Source organism: Notolabrus celidotus, chromosome 3, assembly GCF_009762535.1.
Source record: "Notolabrus celidotus isolate fNotCel1 chromosome 3, fNotCel1.pri, whole genome shotgun sequence".
Lineage (NCBI taxonomy): Eukaryota > Metazoa > Chordata > Actinopteri > Labriformes > Labridae > Notolabrus > Notolabrus celidotus.
The window spans coordinates 9,938,166-9,965,467 of record NC_048274.1 but is presented as its reverse complement, the minus strand read 5'-3'; the positions used below and the strand labels follow the sequence as shown (position 1 = coordinate 9,965,467).

Sequence of the window (27,302 nt, the reverse complement as noted above, 5' to 3'; positions counted from 1 at the left end):
AAAATGACAACAGATGCATCAGTAGAAGGTAAAGAATGGAGGTCTTTTGACCGCCGAGTTTGTCTTTTCCAAAACACTTGAGCGTGTATTCGGTTTTTTTACAGAACAGCATCTCTCCAAAGCATAAAGGTCGTAGAGGAGACTGAAGGCCAGGTCGTGATGCAGGAGAGAAAGAGTGCAACATAAGAGACTGTTTTTATGTCAAATCAAAGTCCAGTCACGTAAAGGTTTACCGGCAGCTATATGAGCAACCTTCAGTTGTGCGTTATTGTACATGATCAATAGAAAATCTACTGGTACAAATATAAAAAAGTGAGCAGAGAACGGTCCAGAAGTGATAAAACTTCTACTAACTGTCAGACGGCATTGTGATGCAAAGTTATGGGTCACAAACACACATGCACGCCATCTCTTTAATGGGCATTTGACTATAAACTTGAATTTAAGGGCACTACATCATTATGAAGGTGATTTAACAGCCACTGGGATGAGTAATAAAAAGCAGAAAATGAAGCTGCCAAAAACTCTGCATTTAATTGAACACATTAGCAGCAGTGGGTACTTGAACAGAGGCTGGAGACTGCTAGTTTACTTCTACAAACAAATGTAAAAATTAAGAGAGATATATTTTTGTGTAAAAGAAGCTGTTATCATCTGAGGACAAGAATAAGAATGAGATCAAATACAACTTACTTAAATCTGGCTGATCTGAACAGTTGTACTTTTTTTTGTCTAAGTTGGATCATTTTTAACATTCTGTTCCCAATGTGTCATGATTGCTGTCCAAGGTGCTGATCCAGGGACATCCAGGAATGTTGAAGCTGTCAAAGGATACTAAAAGACTGTCCCTAAGGTTATATAAACTGGAGCCAAAATAATATTGCCTGTGGGTGTGAATGTATCACTTTGCATCACTGAAAGGGGGAACCCTGTGGGAATGAGCTGCCAAAGCAGAAAGATACCACCTTCACCTATCACCTTCGCTGTAGTGGGGCTGGCAGAAGAAATCTCAAAGAAATAAACAAAACTTAGCAAACAGACATTAAACTATAGCAGGATACCACCTGAGAAAATACAGCCATTAACCAAACTTTGAAAATATACACTACGTGGCTCCCTCATAAGTTAAACCTGTATAATCTAGTGCAGTTCACCAGAGTTGATTGGTTTCTATTCTAGTCAATGTGTTAACTTCCACTGGATCCGCTCCGTTGTGTTCCAGCTCGGTTTCTGATCCGTCAGGTCGGAGCCCTATGGATCAGAGATGCAAGACTTCTATTTTTCCCGGATGCCGGAGCATGACGCATCAATCTCAAGAGAACAGATGGAGCGGGACAGGAAGTCAGGCACCAAAACAAAATGAAAACATCCGGTTAATTTTCAGAATAAAACACTCTGTGTTATCACCAGATCATATTTCACTTTACTACAACAACAAGCCGTTATGATGAGCGGAGCCAGGCCTGGAGTCAACAGGTCAGAGATTGTCAGAGGACCATAAAGACAACATGGATGAAGAGAGGAGGAGAATCCTTGATTCAGTAATTACTGTGGGAAAACCTTGGTCACGTGACTCCAGCTGTCCAGCGGTCCTGCTCCGTGCTACAGTATGGAAACGCAACCAGTGGGTGTTGACGGACAAGAGAGCATGGAGCCGGATCGTTGCGGATCGGAGTTGATGTCACCAATTTAGTTTAAACTGAGATTGAAAACTTGTGAATTCAAACCACATACTGTAGAAAACAGTGGACAGAACAACAGCTACGTCAAGTGGCGTCATCACTTTAACAGCTCCCCCTGGTGGCTGGCTGCTGTGCACATCTTAAACCTTAAAACCTCAAAACAAATAGACTATGGGTCAAGCATTAAGTTTATATCATGAAGATTAATGTGCAAGTCTTCATTTTTCTGAGAAGTGTAGTTTTGAGTATTTTCTTTACTTTAAAAAGATGACTGGTTGACAGCTCTGCAGACCAATGTGACACAACACAAGAGTCTTCCCAAAGCCATGAGTGTCTGCTTCAAACCAACAGGAGAATGCGTTCATGTGCACCGTATCATTTAACAGTATATTAAACGTGTGTGTTGTGTGGCATCAGTGTACTGAGTCAACATTAGTTACCCAGATTCCCTGCTCTTGTTGGCAACAGAAACATTTGTTTCACAGCAGAGGAATCAGTCAACCTTTCACAGCACTGATCATTCATCACTTTATCTCCATTTCAGGTCACCGACGCTGAAGGAAGCGGCAAGCTTGAGGGCCTAATGACTCCTTATTGAAAGGATTGTTGGGCGGTTGTTTGTCTCGCTGAATAGATTACATTTAAAACTCTTCCTTTAGCTCACTTGGCAGCTGTACATTATGGAGCTCTGAGCTGAAGCCATGAAGATGAACTGTGCTGAAACATGGGGACAAGGTAGATCTTCATCGATGTCATCACTTAAAACTAAACTTTCTCAATTTCTCATCAATATATTTTTCCTGCTTTCCTTCCTCTCCTTCACTCATCCATCCATCCTGCCCTCCTTCCTTTTATTCATTCATCCATACTGCCTGCCTTCCTTCCATCCATTTATCAGCCTTCCTTCTTTCATTCATCCATCCTTCCTTCAGTCCTTCCATTCAGCCTTCTATCATCCATCCAGACTTCCATCCATCCATCCTTTCCTACCATCAGCCTTCCTTCCTTTCATCAATCCATCCTTCCTCCCTCTCAGCCATCCATCCATCCATCCATCCTTCCTCCCTCTCAGCCATCCATCCATCCATCCATCCATCCATCCATCCATCCATCCATCCATCCATCCATCCTTCCTCCCTTCCTCTCAGCCATCCATCCTTCCTTCCATCCATCCTTCCTCCCTTCCCACAGCCTTCCCTCATTCCATCCATGCATCCATCCCTCTCATCAACCTTCCTTTCTTATATCCACCTATCCTCCCTTCCTCTAAAGCTTCCTTCAGTCCATCCATCCATCCGCCTTCCTTCCTTTCATTCAGCCATCTATCCATCCATCCATCCTTCCCTACCATCAACCTTCTTTCCTTTCATCAATCTATATTTCCTTCCTACCTACCTACCTTCCTTCCTCCCTTCCTTCCTTCAGTCATTCCATCCATCTATCAGCCTTCCTTCTTTCCATTCATTCATTCATCCTTCCATCCATTCGTCCTTCCTCTCAGCCTTCCTTCCATCCAACCATCAATCCTTCCTTTCTTCCTATCAGCCTTCCTTTCTTCAATCCATCCATCCATATATCATCCATCCATCAAATTCTTTCTACTCTCACTATCATTTCTAAATAATCCTGTAGCTTCTCTTCTTTGTTCTGAAGTTACATTTGTTTTATTTTCTAATAAAGTCGTTGCTACAAAGAGGAAAACCCCCTTCCCTGTCCTCCTCTTCATAAAGCTTATAAAGCCCATGTCAAGCATCCACCCACTTCAAGGAGTCCTGAGACTTGCTCTTACGCCATGGTGGAGCTGAGGAGATCCCTGGAGAAACACGGATAGCAGGCACTCGTATCTTCTCAGAAACCACAAGCCAATAACTCAATATTTACTGTACGTGGGCAACCCGAGGTAACGATTAGTCTTTCTACCGTTTGATAGGCTGCTTGATTCCTGAGGACAGAAATATGACAACAAATATTTTATTCAGATGAAGAATTATTACAGCTTCATCTGAAACTCTTAATTATTATTTTTGCAGTTAAAAATTTACACAAATGTTAAAATGAATTCTGAGGCATTGTAAAATGTGTTCATGCAGTTTTAGTGGAATTTGGAGCCCCTGCATGATGACAACATCCTGAAAGCTGAGGTTTATCTTGTGCACTGTAAGTTAATCACATTGTAAAGGAACAATCTGCTCACATTTTATTTACTCTGCAGGTTCTGAACCTTTGCAAATAAAGTGATTTAGAGGGCGACTGTAAAGCATTTTGGGGATCTGATTTGGAGGCTATGAGTGACAGCTAGGGAAGAACTGATTGGACACTGAAAGGAACAGAAAGGGAGGGACCTGTACTGTGTGCATGAGTCATCACTCTCCACCACCCCCCCCAACCAAACTGTCTGTTTTTGTCTTGCAGGTGGGAGATTTACTGAGCTACGTTTCTCCGATGAAAAGATCCACTTTTGCATAAAACTGCATGCAGACCTGAACAAGCAAATTATTGTGAGTAACATTATGTGTCACATTTGCAGATGTCACACAGCAAAGGTCCACTGACTGTTGAAAATAAGCGAGTACAAGATGTCCCAAAAATGAGTGTGAGTCTGATTATGACAATGTCAATGTTAACTGTTTTTTTAACAGTCACACACCAAAGGGATGTCGGGTCTACTGCAACAAAGAAACACTGAGGTGCATTTTCTTCTCACACTAATCTGTCTGGCCAAAACTTTAATAATTAAACACCTAAAACGTGTTTACAAAATTACAACTACCCAATCCACATGGTATGTTCTTCTGTTTACTCAGCGTAGAGGCTCAAAGAAACACAACCTCGATTCTGTGCTGTGTAGCATCGGGAGAGAGTCGTTCATGATAATCAAATTAATGTTCCCCACAGTGTAGCAGGTTAGTCTGGGGTTAGAAATTGGGGCCAGAGCGTTGCAGTGTGTGAAATCCTTGTCATTACTTTGATTAGTTCAATCAAATCACAATTGTCAGAACCTAGCTTGTTAGTAAATACCTGAGGGGACCTGCATTTTATTTCACACAGTTGTCCAAATCTCAAGTTTCTTTTAAGCAGAAAAAAAATGCTTTGGTAAAATCTTGATGTTGCATTTGTACACAAATGGGCACCATTGGCCTAGCGGTCTAAGTATGCGCCCCATGAACAGAGGTTATAGTCCTCGTTGCAGTGGTTGCAGGTTCGACTCCCAGTCTCAGAATTTGTGACATCACAGCTAGCCTCGAAGCTAATTCTGGCCCTGTATACAACTTATAAAAGTGCAAAGCAGAGACCAGTGATCTGCATAAGTTGTGTCCTAAGTTAAGCTTGATTTATACTTCAAATCGACGGTGTAGCTTACGCTGTAGGTCCTCGTAGCTCCCGTCCCTATGCAGAGGCCTACGCACATAGCTGACGTGCACCTCCTCCAAAATGTAACTACCTGTAGAATTGATGCAGATCGCAAGCCCTGTGATTGGTCTGCTCAGCGGCATCGTGTTTCCGCAGCACTTCCGGGATCCCCGCTCATCGGCCGTGTATTTCATCTCCTCCTCTCTTTTCCTCCCCGGTAATCATGTCTGTATGATAAACAGCAACATGTATCAGCTGCAGATTAACATAACACGCTCTGAATCACTGTGGAAAAGTAAACAGAGATCGTAGCGGGGCCGGAAGCAGGCGACTGGCTATCAGAGAGACCACGCTGCCCTCAAGCGTTTCAGCTGAGAATTACTGCACGACACGGACACATCGAAGGACAAGTATGTGGTGACCATGTCCGCGTCAGCCCCTGCTGCGTAGGGGGCTGATGTCTGTACGTCTTTTGATTCATTTAATCTAACAAGGGGAGCGTGTTGTCGACACATAACAACTGGTTGAACTCTCTGCTTCTCCTCATCCTTCAAATGGTCCCATCTTTGGAAATAGAGCGCAATGAGAACCTGTCTTTTACGGAGGACTTTACACCGACTCAGTACTCGATGTAAAATTTAAGATGTAACTTATTCTTATGTTGGAGCTGTCTCAGCTGGCAGTGTAAACTCCATCCTAAATTAGAAAGTATGTTCAAACTACGCCTCGTTTGGACTTAGGCACAGCTGGTAAAACCTGGTGCTGTTACTTCCAGAACACACATGGTGAGAATTGTTTTTTAAGTGTAGTAGGAGAAAAATATATTTCAAAAAGTTAAAAGGTTTGAATGAAAAATATGTGTATTACTAGACTTGAGATTTTTGAATAAAGGTGTCAGATGTAATTCAGAGAATGAACTTTTTTGGTGGGTCAAACTGAATTAAAAACAGATTTTTTATACCAAGCAGAATCTTTAGGCTGGAAGGGATCTTTAAGAGGACCTTCACACCCTCACATTTTCAGGACACTTAATGTTGGTCTGACATTGACAGGGAAGATGTTCACACTATTCAAATAAACTAGAGAAGGGAACAGGAAAGCTCTAAGGATTTTGTATGCAAAACCACATCATTGAAGCCTTGAAGTGTTTTGTGAATGAACACCCACAGAGTACGTCACTTTTGTGCTTTCCAGCATAGATGTTTTGCTTGTTCTCATAAAGTAGAGAAAGTCACATTTACCACCAGATGGGTACAAACCAGCCCATCTGGTACCTTGACCCCCTTCACTTCTACCCTGATGTAAAGATGTGGTGACGTTTGAGGAATATACCTTCCTAATTAATATTCCTTGCAGATATTGGTAAATAAGAAGTGGGAGATATGTTTATGTTTTAAGTAAGGTGAGGAAAAGAGAGACTTTACAGTTCATAGAAATCAACAATGAAAGCAGAGAAGCAAACCCTATTCTCAGCTGTCCAAGAAAGCTCTACATATAAACAGTATATACGCCACTCCTCCCCAAAGATTTTGCTGCCCTGTATGTCACACTGCCTACAGCTTTGGGACCGAGTGTAAACATAAGCAGCTTTAGGCAGTTTAAACTCCCAATGCTGTTTTTCTATCAATAGAAGCATCTCCAGAGACAATGCAAACGTCTTGTTTTCAATCTGGTTGTCTGACCTTATGAGCTGTTGTTCTGACATGCCTACAAATTTGTTCAAAAACAAAATATAGACTGCGAACATCCCGTGGAAAGGAAATGCCACAAACTGTGACACAAATGCCAAAAGGCTGTTTCTTTGTTTTAACCGGAAACATGAAATAAGGTCAAAAATGATGTGCTGAATCTATTCAAAATGATTACTCGCTTCATTGCTCTTCTTCACTGCTCTGAAGGATTTCTCTTAAGTGTGACACCACTATCAATACAGTGTGCCGAGGAAACAATGCAAACTATATATAGCCCGAGAGAAAGTAAGGGGAAAAAAGGGGTGGGATCATCTAACTATATTCAAAAAATGTAAAGAAGCATCAGGAAAGAAGGCTTTCTCTCCTGAAGGTGAATTTCATGGTACTAAAGGAAGACAAAAGAAGAACAGGGCCAAGTCCATTAGGGAGTGCAAAGAGGAGTCGAGCTAAATGAAGGCTTCGTGGTGAGAGGCCTAGTAAGAGAGAAAAGACATCTAGAGGCATTTAAGAGGATGCTTCCAGTAGTTTGAAGACTGGGTTGACACAATGATATGGAGTGAAAGGAAGTAGGGGATTGTTTGGGGGGCAGTGGAGGTTGCTTGGGGGAGGGGCGGTCTCACAGGGACGCTGCTGTAGACTAATAAAGTCACTTTTAGCCTCTTCGTGACTGATTATCACCAGTGTGTCAATGTTTTCTACTTACTGCACCTGTTCAAAAGAGGCAGGGGTTCTGTCAAGGCCAAAGAGTGCATCACATTTCAGTGACGCAGACATACCTGAACCTATTTGGTTATTGTGTTGTCCTTGTTGGTGACCAAACTGATACTCTACATGTTTGCCATTTAATAGGTGAGAATTGTCATTTAGTTGCTCCATATTGTCCGTTCTGACTTTGTTTTCATGCTTACAGTTTTTGTTTTACTGGAGGCACATTTTGCATTAACCATCGTTTAAGACTTGAATCAATGATCCCATCAAATCCCCTTCCAGTCTACAAAGACAGTGTGGTTCATGGAGCAGTTAAATGTTTTCTGATGTAAAGATGCTACAAATCAGAGATGTGGGCATTGATTTATAGATCTACAACCAGGCTATCAAGGCATTAACATTTATAATTGGACCATTTGAGATGTCTCTCAGTCTGTATTGTGACCATGTCCATCCCAAAGCTAAGAGCTGAAGGGGCTGAAATCTACAAATCTGCAGTTAGTAAAGGCAGATATGACCAAAGGTCAGACTTTGAGCTGCCTTGGACTAATGACTATCAGCCGGCTCCGGCCTTCAATCTTCTCCATCAGTCTTCTTAGGCTTTGGAGTGGGGTGGGTTGTGGTCTGTCTCAGGAGCCTAAGGCTACCTTGAGGGTAGATAAGCATGTGTGAAAGGGCTGATTACCAGCAGTACACTGCTGATACAGTGAGGCTGAAATCTACTACATCCACTATGGCTGCCAGTGCGTACGCTGGTCCTTCAGGTACTCATCAGCAAGAGATGGAGGTGCAGTGAACCAGTGAACATCTGGACTAAAAGGAATCATGTAAGAGCTGTGTACTGACAAGAGGATGAGGCCAGCCTTGTGAGAATTAATAAGAAGCTATGCAAAGGTCCTCAGAAATGCTTCCTCTCATAGTCCTGAATGAAAGACGATCAAGGCCATCGTCTAAGAAGAACCCAACGTGTTGAAAAGATGGACTTTAACAATATGGTTTATATAAACCGAGAGAAACCCAAGGACATCCTTGTTAAACTGTGGAGGTGGACACTGTGTAGGAACAATGAGAAGGAAGGGAGGAAACTTGTGTTACTGGCTTAGGTCAGCAGTGTCATGTAGTGTCGAGCGGACATGCTCTTCCTCGCCAAATTAGTCAGGAAACACAGTAGGCAAGGAGTGGGAGCACCCCAGCTGAGAACAACAGCACTTTATGTGGATGCTGCTGGGAATATGGATAATGTTGGTTACACAGATAAGGTCACTGCAACTGACTATTATCACAAGAGGAAAAAGAGCTGTTTAATAAAGACCCTTTAGATGCAGTAACACATGCTGAGGAGGATCAGGAACAGTACACACATTATTAAACTCTTTATAATCCTCTGTTTAGGAGAGAAAGTCTAACAGGAAATCTTAAAACAAATCTTCTCTCCTCCGTCTTCACAAACACTAAGTAGTAGAACTGCCCATTTGTATGCAACTTGCTTGTATTTGACTGGCCGACACATCACCTTGCCGAATGACATTGTGCTACCTGAGACGTGGGCACATTTCTCCACATGTGCAACATGACAGCTATCATTAAGTCAAACACATAGATGTGTCTGCAAACTGAGAGTTGCATCTATAACCAAACTGCAACGCTGCTGTCGTGGATCATTGGATAACACGACACAAAGAGCAAGTGTGTTGATCAGCTTGCACGAACATCATTGTACAGTGTTCACTTTCGAAGGCCTTCACAGCTGAGATACAGGAGCATTGCTGTGGTAGAGATTACTGTTTAACATAATGTGATGCAAGAAAGGAAGCATGTGTAGCATGACAAAGCTATATCTAGTGCAGGGTGTAAAGCTACACTAATGTTTAGACCTTTTGAAAATGCCCCACAATGAGTCAAGCTTGAGAACCTCAACTTCCGGACGAATCTTCATTTTGTGCATGACAATAACATCTTTTATTTTTAGTTTTTTGACCAAAAAGGAACCAGATCATGTACATTTTATTAACATCATCTTTTATGCTAGCTTGATTCAGCTGAAAATAAAGGTACTTGTCAGCATCATGTTATTTCCATCCTCTCTTATACATCAGAGGAAGGTAAAAAAAAAAGCAATACCTCAGAATGAAATCATCAAAATCAAATGTAACATTGATAAATTGAAACACGACTAAATGACAAATGTTTTGTTATCTAATTATCCTGAACATATTTCAAAGAAAGACCACTGAGATAATGCAGTTGGACCTCACACAAACACTGATTGAAGATGTGATGCAGGAATGAGTCATCTAAATCCAGCTGTCCACAGGGCATGTATCTGATTAGCATACCCACACGCACACACCAGGAACAAATGTAAATATTGCAATAAAACCTGCGCTAATAGTATCAATTCAACACCGAGGATGGGTTCCAGTTTATTTTTACTATGTTTAGCAATATTGCATGCATGTGAGTATTAAGTTATACAATTTAAATAATAGTTATTGAAGCAGTATGCAAATTTAACCCTCAGTAATTGATGCTGCTGCAGCAAACTCTTCTTCTGCGCTTTACCCTTGTGTCACGCACACTTATTTGATGTTATGTGGAAGAATCAGTTGTAAGGGGATTTTGGAGGCTCACTCACATAAACAGTGACAGAGAGAGAGAGAGAGAGAGAGAGAGAGAGAGAGAGAGAGAGGGAGAGAGAGAGAGAGAGAGAGAGAGAGAGAGAGAGAGAGAGAGAGAGAGAGAGAGAGAGAGAGAGAGAGAGAGAGAGAGAGAGAGTCAATGCTGTTATCCAAAAGTCAATCAAACGCTAATAAAGTGCAACATTTGGGAAAGTGCTCATTTTCAGTGAAGCTTCATTTAAGTAATATCACCTGAGAGGGAGAGGGAGTGCTGCTGTACTGGATGAATTATTATCCTCACCACTCGGCCTGTGATGTTGTTCCTATTAATCACCTCTGTGCTAATATTCAGCACAACAGCACAACAAGTGTAGTATTGCTGTCTCAAGCAGGTTATTAAAGTAACTGACACCAATAAATTCCTACATTTTGTTTCAGTTTGATCATTTATTTAGCCACATAAACTCCAATGGTCCGGGACCACTGCCAGAGAGAAACATAAACATGTTCCTGCACTCTTACCAAGTATGTCTTCACGTTATGGCAGACCAACTACTTTATATCACAAACATTTATCTGTACGTCCATTTTTATACGTCTAGTGAAATAAGAGTCTGTTGACGGCTATTATTCACAACACCTATATGGTGGAGTGACACTAACATTAGAAGTCTCAGTGATGTTGTTCAACTTTTGGAACACTGCCGCGTCATTCATGTCGACGAATGGCTTCAGAAGAGCGCTCAGGAGCAGATGGGTGACGTTACGGATACTACGTCCATTTTTTATACAGTCTTTGGTTGTCACACTCGTTTTTTTGAGGTACAATTTCCAAGTTTAGAGCTGCTACTAATGCTATGACACAATTTATATCAATATCTAATTACAGTTTCTTGATAAAATGCCATTGAATGAAAGCAAACTCATACAGAGCATTTTGAAACAAACCCAACACTCACTACTTAGGCAACACTTAGGGAAGCAGAAGTGCTGTGGGACAACTTTTATAACTTAGCAGAAGTAAACGCTGGTGAGAAGTGTTCTGAAATTGAGGTTGTGAGCATTTCCAACCAAAGAAATGCCTTAGTGAATGCAGCCCCTAAATCAGTACCCACTGAATACTTCTTGTCCATAGACCGTCTAAAACATGGATGTAGTTGGACGAAGCCTATCGACTGCTGACGCCATATCGGAAATGCTGACTCAACCTAACTTCCTAACTTATGGTCGACCAAGTCAGAGTCAAAAAAGGCAGAGTTAAGGTGGGCCTTAAACCTCCTAGCTAATGGCTAGTGGACACTCAAGGAAATGCAGTCTTCATTTCTTCGGACTAGAAGTTGCCACTTATCCTCGTCCAATCAGATTGCTTTGGCAGAACTAGCTGTGAATAGGATTAATTGTAATTGTGCGTAGTATCCATGATTTCACTCATCTGCTCCTGATTGCTGTTTTGAAGCCAATCGCCAACTGTTGCCATATTGGAAAAGCAGAAAAACCAAACTTCATCCAACTAGTGTGAGGTAAAGAGGCATGTCCTTATTTGGGCAAAACTCTCAAGTTTAACATCTACGAAACTACTGAGTTATAAAAAAATTCACCCCGTACAGATTGTGGGATAGAGAAATCAGCTATTCAGACCTAAACCGTTTTTGAACCAGGCTGTTCACATGTTTATTTCTGCTGTAAAGATCGTCTTTTTTTAATGAGTGTGTATGTGGTTTCCGGTGTTTCTGCAGCCAACTTCAAGTGGACGTTCGATGAACTGCAGTTTTTAGCCCTTCCGCATTGGCTTCATATTTTAAGACTGGAGGTTGCCACTTGACTATACTTTAATATTAAAGAACTGCAGCCTCACTCTGAAAGGTGAAAACAGTACAGAGGGGGTGAGGGAGGTTTACGTGAGCTAAAATATGATCGACACCATCTGCTCAGGTGGGCTCAGAAAGGCTTCTGTTGTATCTGAAAGCTGCTGCTCAAGTGAACTTGAAGCTGAAGAATAAAGAAGATGAAAGGATAGAAACAACTCAACAGGCCGGTATGGTGAAGTACCCACACTTGGGTTGTCTGCTCAGCAAGCCTGAACGGTTTGGCGCTCTGCAGACCGAGGCACCCCATTTGGCTAATGAAGTCCCAGACTGTCTTTACGCCACCCCCACCCACCACTCCACTATGAAATGTTCTACTCATGAAAGTAATGAGGCAGGGGGGGGGACTCTTCTGGCCACTGATAACCTCAGACTAAACTCGCAACCTTACGAGACAAGGGCCTAATATCTGGCCGTCAATCAGCCCCAGCATCCCTGGCTGGAGTGTTTAATTACAAGGATCAATTATTTACCAGCCTCCTCTTTCACTACTCAGCGCTCCCAAAAAAGGAGTGTAAAGAGAGAAAAAAAGGAAAAAGAAAATTCATTTAAGAACTATGAGGAGGTCGTGACGGCAAAGTTAGAGAACAGAATAAGAAGCTAAAACAGACGGTGAGTCTGGGATGGAAAATATCTTTAAAATGAACTACAAAAGAATGTGTTGTCAGATTATTGCAAAAAAACAGCATATAAAAGTATGTGGAACTGCCTACAATCATAATCACCTTTCAGTTCCTTTAGTTATGAAACTGATTTAAGCTTCAATTTAAGTTTGAATATGATATAAAATTGTATATCTCGTTTAAAGTACCTAAATTGTGTTTCCAAGGAGAGACTCACTGAAAAAAAGTTGAATGCTGACAGTAAAATAAAAAAAAAACTGCATTCATAGCGCGCCTCATCATAGTGGCATCAGTTCTTTACATTAAAAAAACATGCAAAAGGAAACATCTTCACTTCTCATCTGCTGTAACTCCCTTCACTTCATATTTACTCCTAAAGACAGTCTTGACTTTGGCTGTGAGGCCCACACAGCACCTGCAAAGCTTTTAACTAATTTGAAGAGAAAAGATCGGATTACCCCTTTGCTTGTATTCACAGCGCTTCACCTGATGGCCGACGCTGGGAATAAATGTGAGAAAATACACAAAAACTTTTCACTAAAAGTGGATTTGCCACTTTCATTTAAATGTCTTTAAAGTTTTACAATAGAGTTTTTATGGATTGCACAGTAAGTTAAGCAGAAAACGACTCTGTGCTCCCTGTAGTGTTCACTTTCTCACCTCAGATGGCCAAAGAGTTAGCAGAAAGACTTTAAAGTAATTTAAAGAGACAGGATCATGTTAACCCTGTTTATGCCTCTCAATACACGCTGGTACACTTAGTGCCTTGTAAAAAAAAAAAAATCCTTCACAGACAGTCGCAGCTATGCCGAATTAAACTGCATTAAAAGCATTAAACATTGATGCTTTTTTCCCTCCCTGAAGACCTCCATGAGTTTTAATTCTACCAAACCACATTCAATTTGTGAATATGACAGATAAACAGATGGTTAGTACTTTACTACTTTTATGTCACAGGACTATACTGTGTGTTTCCGAGGCTCTGTTTTATCCTGTATCTAAAAAATGCAAAAGTGGAAAAAAAGAAGTGGAGGAGCAGCAGCAGCTGGTGGAGTGTTTTGTGATCATCTATCCATAGAACACAGCGTCTCTTCATGTGTCCAAATTACAGCCAGCCAGATAACCCACATAACAGAGGAAATGAAACATGGAGCACTGGACCGGGTCTGCTGAGGTTCAGGGTCTTGACAAGCTGCCACACCTGTGATTGGTGGTTTGCATTGGGGTTTTTTTAAGTCTGTATTTTTGTGCTAGATTTACATTGTCATCATGAGTCCAGTCTGGTTTATGCTATTTATGGTGTTCCACATCGGGGACCGGGTGCTTTCTACATAGGAAGGAATTACTGCTTGTGTTTCTGTTGCAATGAACTTGGACTTCATCGTGCAGGGCTTTGAAGATCCCTGGAAAATGTCATGCTTGTTCACTGTTGTTGCAGTTGCATTAGCTTTGTGAGGACTAAGGCTACACAATGCTTTGCAACTCCACTTATAAAGGTGGAATAGATACCAAAAGTCTGCATTAAATAGAAATAAGTACGACACAAATATTGTATGCAATCACGCCATACTTTTTCATTTAGCATGCATATATGTAACCTGTCGTTCAGAGCTCTGGGAATATTTTCCAATCAGTAGAAGCTCAAATCACCAACAAAAAAAAAAGATTGCACAATACTCTATACATTATTAAATATGGGGGAGACACATCTTCAAGCCTGCGAATCTTAGACATAGTATATAACGTCAAGACAAAAATATAGAGTTTCAACCAATCTGAATGATTTGCCTAATAATGCTCCAAATGACTTGATTGTTAAAAGACTCTGATATTGATCATAAAAAGTAAGTTTCAACGGTCTCATTAATTCCACAAGGGGGAGTGTGTCGGGACTGAAATGTAAGAGTAGGCAGCTTGTTTCTGCTTCTCCAGCAGCACAGGGTTTTTCCCCTGGACTCTCAGCTGATGGCTCATTAATCTATTCTAGAGGAGGTCCCCTACGTAAGAAGCCTGCGCCACTGGAGGACTCCTCTTGCTTCATCCTTTTCAGCAAAATGCTTTTCTTTAACCATGAGTAATGCTGCGTTGAAGAGGGGGATCGTTGAAAGCATGTAACAAAGAACACCTAAAGAAACATGGATGTATTTGTGCTTCTTCACACCGGTGATAGAGAGGACTTAGAAACTCCACTACAGCTATGTATTTCTCAAGGTCCTCCACCGAGCATTGTCATCTCATTGTAAAGCTCTGTGCGCTTCTAACTCTTTGTCTTGGCTTCCAAACTTTCCTTTTTGAGAAAGTTTATAGTTAGAGCTGGATCAGGCTTGGACCAGCTCTTAGTTATGCTGCTATAGGCTTAGACTGCTGGGGGAAATTAAACACAGAGATCCTCTCTCTCTGCCTGTCACCCTTCCTGTCCCATTAAAGTTACTAACCATAGACCTTTCTGGAGTCCCTGAGCTCCCTTGTCCCGTAGGTTCCTCTGGATCTCTGCCGTAGACGGCCGGCTGCTGTGGACGTGCCAGACGTCAGCTGCTACAACTACTATTATCCGTCTCACCACTATCATCTCTCTCTCTCTTCATCTCCATCTATCTCTTTTTCCAACCCGAACCCAGTCTCAGCAGATGTGTGTCTAACATGAGTCTGGTCCTGCTGGAGGTTTCTGCCTGTTAAAGGAAGTTTGTCCTTGCCACTGTAACTTGCTAAATGCTGCAAAGTGCTCTGCTAATGGTGGATTAAGATGAGATCAGACTGAGTCCTGTCTGTAAGATGGGACTGGATCTTATCCTGTTTTGATGTTGGGTGTTTGTTAATAATAGAACATAGGGTGCGGTCTAGACCTGCTCTGTTTGGAAAGAGTCTTCAGATAACATTTGTTATATGAATAAAGATTGATTGAAGATTGATTGATTGAAACTCTAGTTGAGTCCCCTCCACCCTCACTGACATCACTGTAGAAAACTGAGTCATCAATGCTCAGCTGCTCACTCTTTTTTTCACATGCACAATTTAAATTATTAACTTTATAACAAGACTGGGAATATATGTCATTATTTTGCAACTATTTCTTAAGTATCTAAATTATTTAAGACTTGACTAATGTTGGCGCTAGAGTGAAAATTAAGGGACCATCTCAGTCATTAATCTATCCTGAGGGGATCAACAGTGTCTGTGCCAAATTTAATGAAACTTAAGCCAATAAATGTCTACAACTCTCAGTGAAAACTCCAGATACGCCTCATGGAGGAGGCAAGGGGAAATCACCAAATTGATTAAAAATGAGCATTTAGATTTTCTTGTCAATTTATCATCAAATCTAGGGAGGACCCTCTATATAAGATGGCTAAAAATCACCCCCCACTTTTCATCTGAGCCCCGTTCCAGTCTGCTGCTTCACATCCAAAAGATGAATCTCAAACCAGGAAAAATGACAGGCTCATGTTCATGGCATCAGACCATTCAGATCCTTTCTCTCCTCTGCTTGCTGTAACCCTCATCCACACCTTCATAACCTCCAGACTTGACTACTGCAACAGCATCCTTTACGGCCTTCCCCCCACTGACCTCCAAAAACTACAATATGTCCAGAACTCAGCTGCCCAGTTACTCACCCACTCTCGCTCGAGAGCTCACATCACATCCATCCTTCAGCACCTCCACTGGCTCCCCATTCAGCACTGAATCAACTTCAAAATCCAGCTTATCACCTTCAAAGCCCTCAATGACCTCGCCCCCTCATACCTGGCCGACCTCCTCAAACGTCACTCCCCATCTTGCCGCCTCAGGTCATCAGATACCAACCTCCTGTCCCCTATATCCAAGTCCAAGCACTACACTTTGGGGGACAGAGCCTTTGCCATCGCTGCCCAAACACTCAGGAACTCTCTCTCCAAACATCTGCAACTCTGACTCACTTCAATCATTTAAAAAACACCTCAAGACCTTCCTTTAAAAAAAAAAAGCCTACAACTCATAACCTCTACTCCAGCCCCACCTTGGTTTTGATTTATTAATTTCTTTATTTTTATTTTACTTTTTACTTTTCTGTAAAGCGACTTTGAGTACCATGAAAAGCACTATACAAATCCTCTCATTTATTATTATTATTATTATTATTATTATTATTTTATTAAAGCTAGGGTTGATAGTCAGGGAAAACTAGCATGAATTTGAATGTAGCATTTCCTCAGGACTCCGTCTAGCCCCTCCCCCCTCCCCTCGGAGCTCCTCCAAAGCGACGCCCCCGCTCACATTCACGAGCGCCACGGATTCGCGACCATATGATTGTGACTGATTCAAAACCGGTCCTCAACACATTGTTTGTGTTTTGCACTACGTCAACTCATGTCTCACTCAGCGGAAGAAAACACCCAAACATTATCATAGTGAAAGTTAAAAACACAAACAAAGGATGGGATTTGATTGGTTTCAGAATTTGGCTCCTGGTGGCAGGGATTGGTTGGTGTTTTCCCAGGTTTACTCCGGCTGTAGATAGTTAGTTTAGTTTTGAAGAACACATTATGTATTGGTTGCCATAGGGACAAAAAGATCATTTTAACCAGTATAACAAAAAGTTGATCTATATCTGACTACCAACCCCAGCTTCAAGTCACTCTGTGGTGAGCTGTGTCATTCTTTGGCACGTGACTATTATGCTGTCAGTAAGGAAATATAACAAACCATAAATCCAGTAACAACAAGCATGATGTCCATTTGTAAAACCATGAAAACTGAGTGTAGGCTACCAGAGCAAATTAGCTACCTGCATACACATTAACAGCCAGACGTCCTGTGTGGGAGGCGGCAGGGCACTGAAAGGCTCCATTTACACACTTTGGTTTAACTGCAGCAATTGCTCTGACACCCATCATCGTGTAAGTACTCCATTCATACATACTCTGCTTCAGCTGTCAAGAGCAATTACATGTAGCTGATTATTTTACAATAGCCATTCACATGATTAATCTCGCTGCCCTCTGTGATTTAAGTGGACATTTGTCTGACAGTGAGGGGAGTTTTCTTTTCTTCTTCTCACAGCAACTGATCCGTTATCGACACCATCACTCAACCACAACAAAGTGGACTGAATAAATGGCAGCTCTGTCAAAGTGTCATACCAGTAATCAAGTTATAATTCAGCTACACGAATGTGTAATATGTGCCAGCACTCTTTTAAGGCTGCAATGTTGCCATGGTTATGGAATCAGTGACACTGCAACATCATATGCGTGTCATCGCACAAACAAATAAATAAATCAAAAGTGAAACAACATTGAAAAACGTGACTCTCTCGAATGTTCCCGTGCAACATTTTCCTCAGTACGTCACGCAAAGTGAGGTCCACAGCATGTACTGAACGAAAAAACAAAATCCATCAAACTGTTTTTAATAGCATCTGATTGGCAAGCTGTCTCAGGACAGTTGGCAAATGGGCGGACAGCGGAGGAGTTTAGAGGTGCTAAAGTTCAGGCAGGAGCAAAGCAGCACCCTGTGTCCTGCCAACAGCCTTACAGTGGCGCAAATCCTGACTAAGTTGTTGACCCGTGGCCCCCACCTGTCTTGACCGTGCATTATAGCGAGGAGGGGCCTCACTTTCTCTCCTATGCTGCCTGCCACGCCAGAAGGCTTTTGACTCATGCCCATCTGTCCTGGTAGTATACATTAAGCAAAAGCCAAGCTCCTGGCACCCTGTCCAAATCATGTGTGCTTTTATAACAACAAGTCGTTATATAGTGTGTGAAGACAATCTGTACCTTTGCAAAGAACATCTCAGTAAACAGAATATTTATCAGGAAGCGGGTCACTTCTAACAGTTATCTTCTAAATGCAATGAAGTACTATTGAGGTGTGATCAGGCAGACATTCAGGAAACTGTTTTCCAACACTGGTGTTATTTAATTTTTTGAGCATTTGTTACAAATCTGTTACAATACGTCTTATCTTTCTGAAGAGCCATTGTAATGTCACTGTCAGGGGGTGTTGCAGTACTTTTTGCGCTTGAGTTAGCAACGGTGTTGCATGGAAATTGTATCACATTAATAGGTGTTCTGACACAAACCACAGGAAATAAATATGAGGCATTTTTCAGTATGAGAGGCCTGGTGAAAAGCTATGTTTTTGACTATTTTTCATTTATTATTTTAATGTTTCTAATTTATCCTTTTCACTTTTTCTAATTTTCCCGATGTGATGTTGTTCTCTTACTCTGAAAACCTCTTTTATTGCGTGGTGGAACAATAGACCAGTAAATCATTGTTGAGAGGTTTTTTCCAGGGTAAATAAATAAAATAAATAAATAAAACTGGATAAGAAAATAAAAGCATTAAAAGGACAATAAAAGAGCTTTTCAGAGTAAGAGAAAGACATCACATCGGGAAAATTAGAATCATTTTTAATTTACGTGTATTCTTTTTAACCTCACGTTGTATTCTGTTTTGTGTTGTTAAAATTCCTCCTCCCCTTCTGTCAAAAGGTTCTTTTTGTTATTTGAACCACGCTTTGTTTGTCAAAGCACTTTGTAAACATTTGCTTTTAAAGGTGATATATATATAAAGTTATTATTATTACTATTATTATTTTAAATATTACCTTGTAAAATAAAAGCACCTTGATTCTACAAACACCTTCCAGTGTCTTAAATTGTTTTTGAAGGGAACTCAGATTTTACATTTTTTGATTAAGATCAAATGCACCTGTATGTGCTCACTTCAAAGACCCAGCAGAGGCTCTGCTCCATAGTCTTCACTTCTCATTACGAGTTTGCATGCCTAAGCCATTACCACAGCAACCAAGGCAAACCGGATGACAATGCCTGAAAATACAAATACGGTCTAATCGCTTGCTAATATCAGAGAGGGCAGAGAGGGCACTCAGTCCAAGAAATTCAATCAATGACACACCAGCTTTACTGACAGTCTGAACATATTTAAGGGTCTGGATGTGGAAATACATCACACATAAATATCTTCTTCAGCTGTTTCTGATCTGAATGAAATGCTGGCATGTCCAAACGGCAGTTTACGCAAAAAGACATTAAGTTCCATTAGCACATCAAAGAGCAAACATAAGATGTTAACTTACCTGACCTTGTTGGACGTCTAAGTACTGAAGCACCTCTTTAAGCATGACAGGAGTATGAGGAGGCTTTTCAGACTCTTCAGATCTGTCCAGGGGACCGGGACCAGGAGATGCACAAAGTGTAGAGGAGTGCAGTCTTGACTTCCATGACCTCCATGCTCTCCACACAGTCAGATGTGTTCTCCGTAGTATTGGGTTGGAGCGCATGGACATGTGGAAAATCATGATCCTTGACATTATCTATGAAGAGAATGAGAGATTTGTGAGGTTTGTAATCCTGCAGGACACAGGTTAGTATTTAAAGGTTATAGTTAGACGGTAAAGCAATCATTTCCTGAAAATGAGCTGTTCTGAAAATAACTTGGATGCTGAAGGAGCTGTGATAGCATCCTGAATAGTTATCAATCTAGTAGTGCTTTATAACAACTGCTATACATATGGTGCAAAAACATAACTTTTCAGCCCACGACCCCCAAAATATTGGCGCCAAAGTTTTGCGACCCCCACTGTCCCTCAAAATGATGTGGTTTAATTTAGCTGGTCTGCAGAAAATCAGCCTGTCAATATGAGCATGTGGCTGTGTTTCTTGTGCCGTTATGAATTAACCTACTGCTACTGATGCTTTTGATAATTAACTTTTCACTAACACTAAACTTAGGAGTCATCTGGCAACAAATAAAGGCAGAAAACTCATTACATTTTCTATTTTCAAGGTTTTATTTTAAGTTTAGTGTCTATTTTTGTAGATATTTTTTACTATAATGGGTAAAATGTACTATTTCTTAGATAATCATTTTTAAAGAAACATTCTGGAAGACTTCTCACGACTCCCCATTTATGTTTTGCAACCCCCCAGGGGGTACCGACCCACACTTTCGGAACCCCTGGCCTAAATCATAAGAAAATGTTTATACAACCTCATTACTGAAACTTACAAAGTAGCTTTGATGTTTTCTATAAAAGATTTGCATGTTTCAAACTCCGTATTTACCAACACCTACAATAAGAGTAAACAGATTCAAGGCTGTTAAGTTCAATATGTTTGCTTGTTTCATGAACAATACTGCCCGCATCAGGCTCTAAAGTACAAGCCACATGGTTAGATAGGTACTCAGGTGTTTCCTGGCAACAAGATGCATTAAAGATTAGAGTTCAGTCAGTGATGTTTGGTTCTAATAGAATTGAAATATGTGCAGGAAATGAAGGAATTCAAGGGTGCCTACTGAATTTGTGAACGCACAGAAAATGTTGAATGGCAGCGTGGAAACACATCCTTTGAAGAGGTGGCAATAAAACAAATGAGTGACAATGCATGATTGATGTGACACTGTGAGCCAGAGTGTCTCTTCCTTGTAGGAATCAAAAGAACTCTTAATACAAACTATTATTACATGACTGATGTGAGCATCTCAGTGTAAGTGGTGATATTACAATTTGGGTCAATAAGCTTTCCTTTTGGAAGGAGTGAAGGAAAAGGAATAATGGAAGATTATGAGATTCATATACTCTGCACCTATGACTCATTTTGTGATTATTTTTATCCGTCATCACCTTCAACAGATCTAAAAACAAAGATGAGGTGACTTTATTAAATGACATACAGTTCTATTGAACTGATGGACCCCTTTGTTGTGTCCTAATCAGAGCCAGGAGTTGGATGCAAGGAGGGATATAGTTTAGGGTGCAAGATGATTCGGGTTTTATGCCACCCTCTGTCCCATTTCACTAGCTGCTGGTTATTAAAGGTAGTGTGCAGAAAGGGGAATTTATAACAGTATTGCTCATCCCCAAGAATAAAAGCTCCTGTGATGCATGTTAGTATGATCCTTCCTTTATCAAGTAATCTTTATTTAAAAATGTGCATGGGATATAGTTTGTTTATTCTGTGCTAGTGTAGAAATGTTGCAGATCAAGATGGCGGCCTCCATGGAAGGGGTTCCTACTCCTTATTTAAATATAAAGTAGGGATGCACCGAAAATTCGGCCACCGAAAACTTTCGGCCGAAAGACTTTTATCACCGAAACAACACGGCCGAAACAGAATTTTGTGATGACGCAAGCAAAACCTGCGGCCAGTATGCGCTTGTCTGGATAAGGGCCAACATGTCTGCATCCGTTATTCCTTTAATTGCAGCACTAACACTTCATCGCAACTGTCCTTGATCCGCGTTATAAAGATCATTACTTGGATGTGGGAATAAAGCAGTGCGCACGAGAAATGATCCAAGCCGCGATGGATGAGGAGAACCCGCTTGGCGACGGAGAAGCACACAGCGCAGGAGAAGGAGAACAGAGCGCAGAAAAAAGGACTCGTATCTATGAACCAGATGAGAGGCATGCACCCTCGATGTCTGATATGTTCAATGAGATCCTTGATTTTAGTGAGTTTAGTACACAGTCATAGTCATAAATGCAATGGTAGGGGAGACCGGGGACAGTTGTAACATATTTGACATTTCTGTCTATATCTTTGAGCTCTTTTAACCCAGTGTGTTCAAACTGCTCTACAAACTAGCTGCAACTAAACTGAGCATGTGAAGAGTGAATCAGGCGATTCCTAACTTGTTCCTTATTGGAGCAAGTGTAAGTGTTACAACTGACCCGTGTTACAACCAAGCGGCAACCTCCGGTCTCAAACAATGAAGCCCATGCAGAATTGTTATAAACTGTAATACATCGAGACTCCGCTTGAGGCTGGCTGCAGAATCACTGGAAACCACATAGAAATTAATGGGAAAAAGACGATCTTTGCAGCATTAATAAACATGTTTACAGCCTGGTTCAAAAAACGGCTTGGCCCTACGAAGCTAATCTCTCTATTGGCACAGATTGTATGGGGGGGGATTTTTTTCTAACGTGACGGTTCAGAAGATATTAAGATTACAATTTTCTGCCCAAATAAGGACATGACTGACGTGACTCCCGGTCGGGAACACAGCTATTGGCTAGGAGGCTCACACTACGTCACACTCTGCCTGGTTGAGTTCTGCATTTCCAATATGGCTGCGGCCGTCGATTGGCTTCCAACAGCTCTCAGGAACAGATGGGTGACGTCACGGATACTACGTCCATATTTTACACTGTCTATGGTTACAACTGTCTCCAGTCTCCCTACCTATAATTGGCATAATAAATTATTTTTCGATTTTGGTTTTCGGCCTTGGTTTCCTCATTTTTGGTTTCGGACTAGAATTTTCATTTCAGTGCATCCCTAATATAAACGGCCCCTTACTTAGTTAACAAATACAATTTCTATCATTTTTAAATAAGGTGATTACACACTAATTAAAACATACTGATGAAAATTATATTCCATTTATGTCTGTTCTGCTAAATTCTACACACTGTACCTTTAAGCTAGGTGTTGGTAGGAGGCCACAACAGTACATTCTAGAAATAACAGTGACATTGCTTGTGTGAAACAGGTTATTAACCTCAGCCTATTACACATGTTTGAAAGAGTTAGCAACATGTTTATTCCAGGCGTCAAGTAATTGACATGTGCCGAGAATGTTAATACATCTGTAACGGTTGTTGTGGTTAAGAGGTGTTATGAACTGTTTCGTAACCTTACAACGTTAGTACCGCTTCTGCACGTGCGTGTTGTAGCTCTAACGATACGTTCAGCAGTAGCATTTTAACGTCTGACGAGCAGGTAATGGCACCACGTTTCATGACGGTTGGCACGCAATTACAAATATAGCGACGAATAGATATAAAACAGACCATTCACACACATGTACAACATGCGTACTCAAGTAGAAGTGAGCCGGGGAAATATGACAACACTTCAGGAGGTTGAACTAGCTTACCATAGCACAGCAGAGAGTCGCTGCTCCGCCTTTCCGCAACTGCACGTCCGCGCTGCGTCATTACGTCAGCGCCGTGACCAACCGCTCTCCTCCAATCCGCTGCATCAGAGGAAGAAGGCTTGTTTTTGAAATTATTGGCGCTTGTTGTGCTAGCTATGGCCGTCTGAAGCTTCGCAAATGAGTTTGTTTTTCTTCTTCAAAGCGGAGTACTCGTGTCTTTTCTCAAATCTTTACTCGTGGTAATGCAGTGAATATATAACCGTTACTGTCAATACAGGTAAGACGTTTGTGCTAACACTACATTGGACATTTTGACATACATTTGCTAGCTTACTGTTAGCATGGCTGGCACGCTTTGGCCAGGTTAAAGTGAGCAGGTTTGGTTTGATATCGGGATATTCCTCCGACTTAAAACGTCTCATTGCAGTATTTCCTTGACTTCAGATGTGTACCATGGTGAACATTCCTATTTAGACTTTTTGTGACATGGAGGTAGTTACTTTTATTCATTAACTGTTTGGCAGGATATGCATGTTTTGCCGTTATTAAGCTCCATTATCATATCTCTATTGATGGTTCATTTTCTTCCTTGAATTTGTGCGGAAACAATTGCCACCCATCTATTATTACCTCAATGCATTGGTTTCATTATAATGTGTAACACTGAATCGTGGGAAGTACAGTTGTGCTCATAAGTTTACATACCCTGGCAGAATTTGTGATTTTTTTGGGGGGCATTTTTCAGAGAATATCAATGATAAGAGAAAAACTCATGGTTAGTGGTTGGTTGAAGCCATTTATTGTCAAACAACTGTGTTTACTCTTTTTACATCATAATGACAACAAAAACTACCCAAGAAATCATATATTCTGCCAGGGTATGTAAACTTATGAGCACAACTGTACTTATTTTCATCCCTATAGAGGCAGGGGCGTGTGTGCCTGACCTAAAAAATGTAAAAAAAAAAAAATAATAATAATAATACAGATTATTTAAAGGCTCCCTTCAGACTCAATGTCAACATGCAGGGCAGAGTTTATTAAAAAAAAAAAGAACAATATAAAATCAATCCGATAAGATATAATCAAACCAACTGCTATCAGCATGCATTCAATGTTTCTGCAAGAAATCTGCTTTGTGAATAGCTTTGCAGCAAATCAACACTGCACTGTGATCAACACAATTCTATCTATCTATCTATCTATCTATCTATCTATCTATCTATCTATCTATCTATCAAAAGAAAATAATAATAATACAGTACAAATCTGTGTCATTTGACAGCACTGATGGCCACCAAATCCTTAAATGACAACCCTGAAATAACTTAAAAACCATACTGCTCTCTAGTTGATATGTAGTCCCTACTATGAAGAGTTTAAGACTTCTATCTCTGACCACTGTGTCTCAAACTGTATCTGTTTTAATTCATGTATTGTCTTGTGAATGATTGTGTTTGTTTGTTTCGTTGTTTCTGATGTGCCTGTGATGTCGACAACATTGGAAATGAGACAGAGGTCACCTTTAGTAACAGGTTTTAGATTTGTACATGCTTTCAACAACAACAGCAACTGGCCACACAACTTAGTTATTGAACCCTGACTTAGCACAGCACAATGTCTCATCTGTTGCCTCTTTCCTGTTTTCATCCTTTTCTAATAATTAATAATAACTTGTAAAATGAAGTTAACCATCTGCTTTGTTTTGTTTTCCAGCAACACTTGGGTCACTGCAGGAAGATCACAATGGCTAGTGATGTGTGCAGCCACGTAAAGGTGGTCGTCAGAGTGAGACCGTCCACCGAAACCGAGAAGCGAGAAAACTGTCGAAATGTGGTCCAGGTTGTTGATAGCAACATGCTCATCTTTGACCCAAAGGAAGAGGACATGTCGTGTTTCGGGTCACAGAGAGTGCGGAACAGAAACAGAAACATGAACAAGAGGGCTAACAAGGACCTGAAGTTTGTTTTTGACCAAGTCTTTGACCAGGATTCAACTCAAACTGACATCTTTGTGAACACGACTAAAGGAGTGTTGGATGGTGTGATGAATGGATTTAACTGCACAGGTAAGAATGAAACATGCTGTCGATTAAAGCCACACCAGGCCATGTTATATCAGGATTTTTCTATTGTTTTATCTTGCATTAAGTTTGTCTTCCCTTGTATTGTGCTTACATGTGGTTCATGTGGCATGAACAGTTAGCATGATGGTCCAGGCCAGTTATATTGTTAGTTTAGAGAAGCACTCTGCCAATACTACAGAAAGAAGAGATGATACTACACTCATTGTTTCGCATTTATTGCTCTTTTAACCTTTCAGAAGGTAGTTTGAAGTTTTTATTTTATTATTGTGTCATGCATACAATCATATGCCCAGCCCGCATGCGCTTACAAGACACCATAAATTCGTACAGTCCAGGGTCAGAGTGCACAGCACGATCATTCCATGTAAGGAAACTGAGGGAGAAAATTATAACAGAATCAAAGAAAATAATACAAATAAAAATGCACACAACTTAAAAAGACTATCTTGTCTTCCTTTCCAGGCTTTTGATACAAAATTATCAAGTTCAAACACGTCAAAATTAAACAACCAATTTAGTTTTTGCACATCTGTCCACCACAACATTTCAGGCTTTTTACAGGCAATTTGTTGACACAATATCTCTGAGGTTATAATAATTTATAGAGTACAAAAGAAAAAATGGGACTCAGTTTCCACTTCATTCAAATCACACTTCTCACAGACTCAGTTTTCTTCTGGGATATTTTTTGAATCGACTGACCTCAATGGCCAGAGGAGTCACTTGGTGATTCTGCAATACAGCTTCTAGGCCTGGTCAAGGCTGTGCATATGGATTTGGTTATTACTTGCTCTATGGCTGTGTTTATTGTTTCATGTACCTTCAATGGCTTTACTGAGACTTCTCATCACTTCCCCTTCCAACAGAAGTCAGAAAACATCATGACGTGTGTCACCATCACACCAAACAGTTGAAAGATTATAGTTAACTTTATTCAAATACTCACAGAAAAACACCATATGTAAGTTTTTAAATCCTTAAAAACTAGAGTTTCGTACCCATCAGCATAACAAAGAAAAAACATCGCTACATCCTCAATGGTGATGTAAATATAGTCCTCAACCATCCACAGCTGAAGGAGGACTGATTTAAATGGAGATGAGACTTCTTCTGTGGATCAGAAGACATATATTCATGTGTTAAAACTCGACTTGTGTGCAAAGTTTGTGCAAGAAAACACAACTTTCTCTGTGACCCTCTCTGATAGAGTCCCCATCTCTTTTTAAAACGCCTCTCTTTAACCCAAACACTGCAGTTCAGATGCAGTAATGAGTCACACAAGCACCACTTCGGACCCTTATCATCAGTTCCCTTTTCCCTGTCTGACTCACACTACCATATCATTAATTGAAACAGCTGACTGCTGTTTATTTACTTTGACTGCTCCAGGGTTCACTCGCTCATGTTCAAGCAGCACAATTGTGATGATTTGAAGGCTGGTGTACCCGCTACAGATAAGACGCCAAATGGATTTGGCATCAGAGAGTCCTCATTGATCCATTGGAAGATGCTGAATCAGTTGGAAAAGTTGATCCTGCTGAAAAACATTTACTCTGTTGAATGTTTATTTAATACTCCCTCCTGAAACTGATATGGCAATCAAACAGTTTTACAATAAGGTCTAACTTTCTGATGGCTAAACAATCAATTTTATTCAACCTTTCTCAGATAAGTCATTTTCTCAATGGTTATTTTGGAGGATGTACTCTACAGGGCTTTCTATTATTTGGATAACCTTATTGATGTAACTGTTGCAGGAAAAATAATAGTATTAATGTCATTATAT

The 27,302-nt window shown here is 40.7% G+C and overlaps 2 protein-coding genes across 3 annotated transcripts in view; one reads left to right on the top strand and one right to left on the bottom strand.

Annotated features, from left to right (window-relative positions):
* mettl15 (methyltransferase like 15) overlaps positions 1-23,517 on the bottom strand; it is a 63,304-nt gene extending 39,787 nt beyond the window's left edge. Inside the window, exons 1-2 of one of the 2 annotated variants that reach the window (XM_034679652.1) lie at positions 23,431-23,517; positions 19,622-19,858 (exon numbers count right to left, since the gene is read on the bottom strand). In XM_034679652.1, coding sequence (XP_034535543.1) covers positions 19,622-19,858; positions 23,431-23,433 — 240 coding nt within the window. In that variant the 5' untranslated portion in view covers positions 23,434-23,517. Of the gene's footprint in view, positions 1-19,621; positions 19,859-23,192; positions 23,296-23,430 lie in introns of those variants that run through there. The other variant, XM_034679653.1, reaches the window with a different exon arrangement.
* Positions 23,508-27,302, top strand: part of kif18a (kinesin family member 18A) — a 30,841-nt gene continuing 27,046 nt past the window's right edge. The window contains exons 1-2 of the mRNA XM_034679651.1: positions 23,508-23,707; positions 25,147-25,498. Of these exons, the coding sequence (XP_034535542.1) occupies positions 25,177-25,498 (322 nt within the window). The 5' untranslated portion in view covers positions 23,508-23,707; positions 25,147-25,176. The remainder of the gene's footprint in view (positions 23,708-25,146; positions 25,499-27,302) is intronic.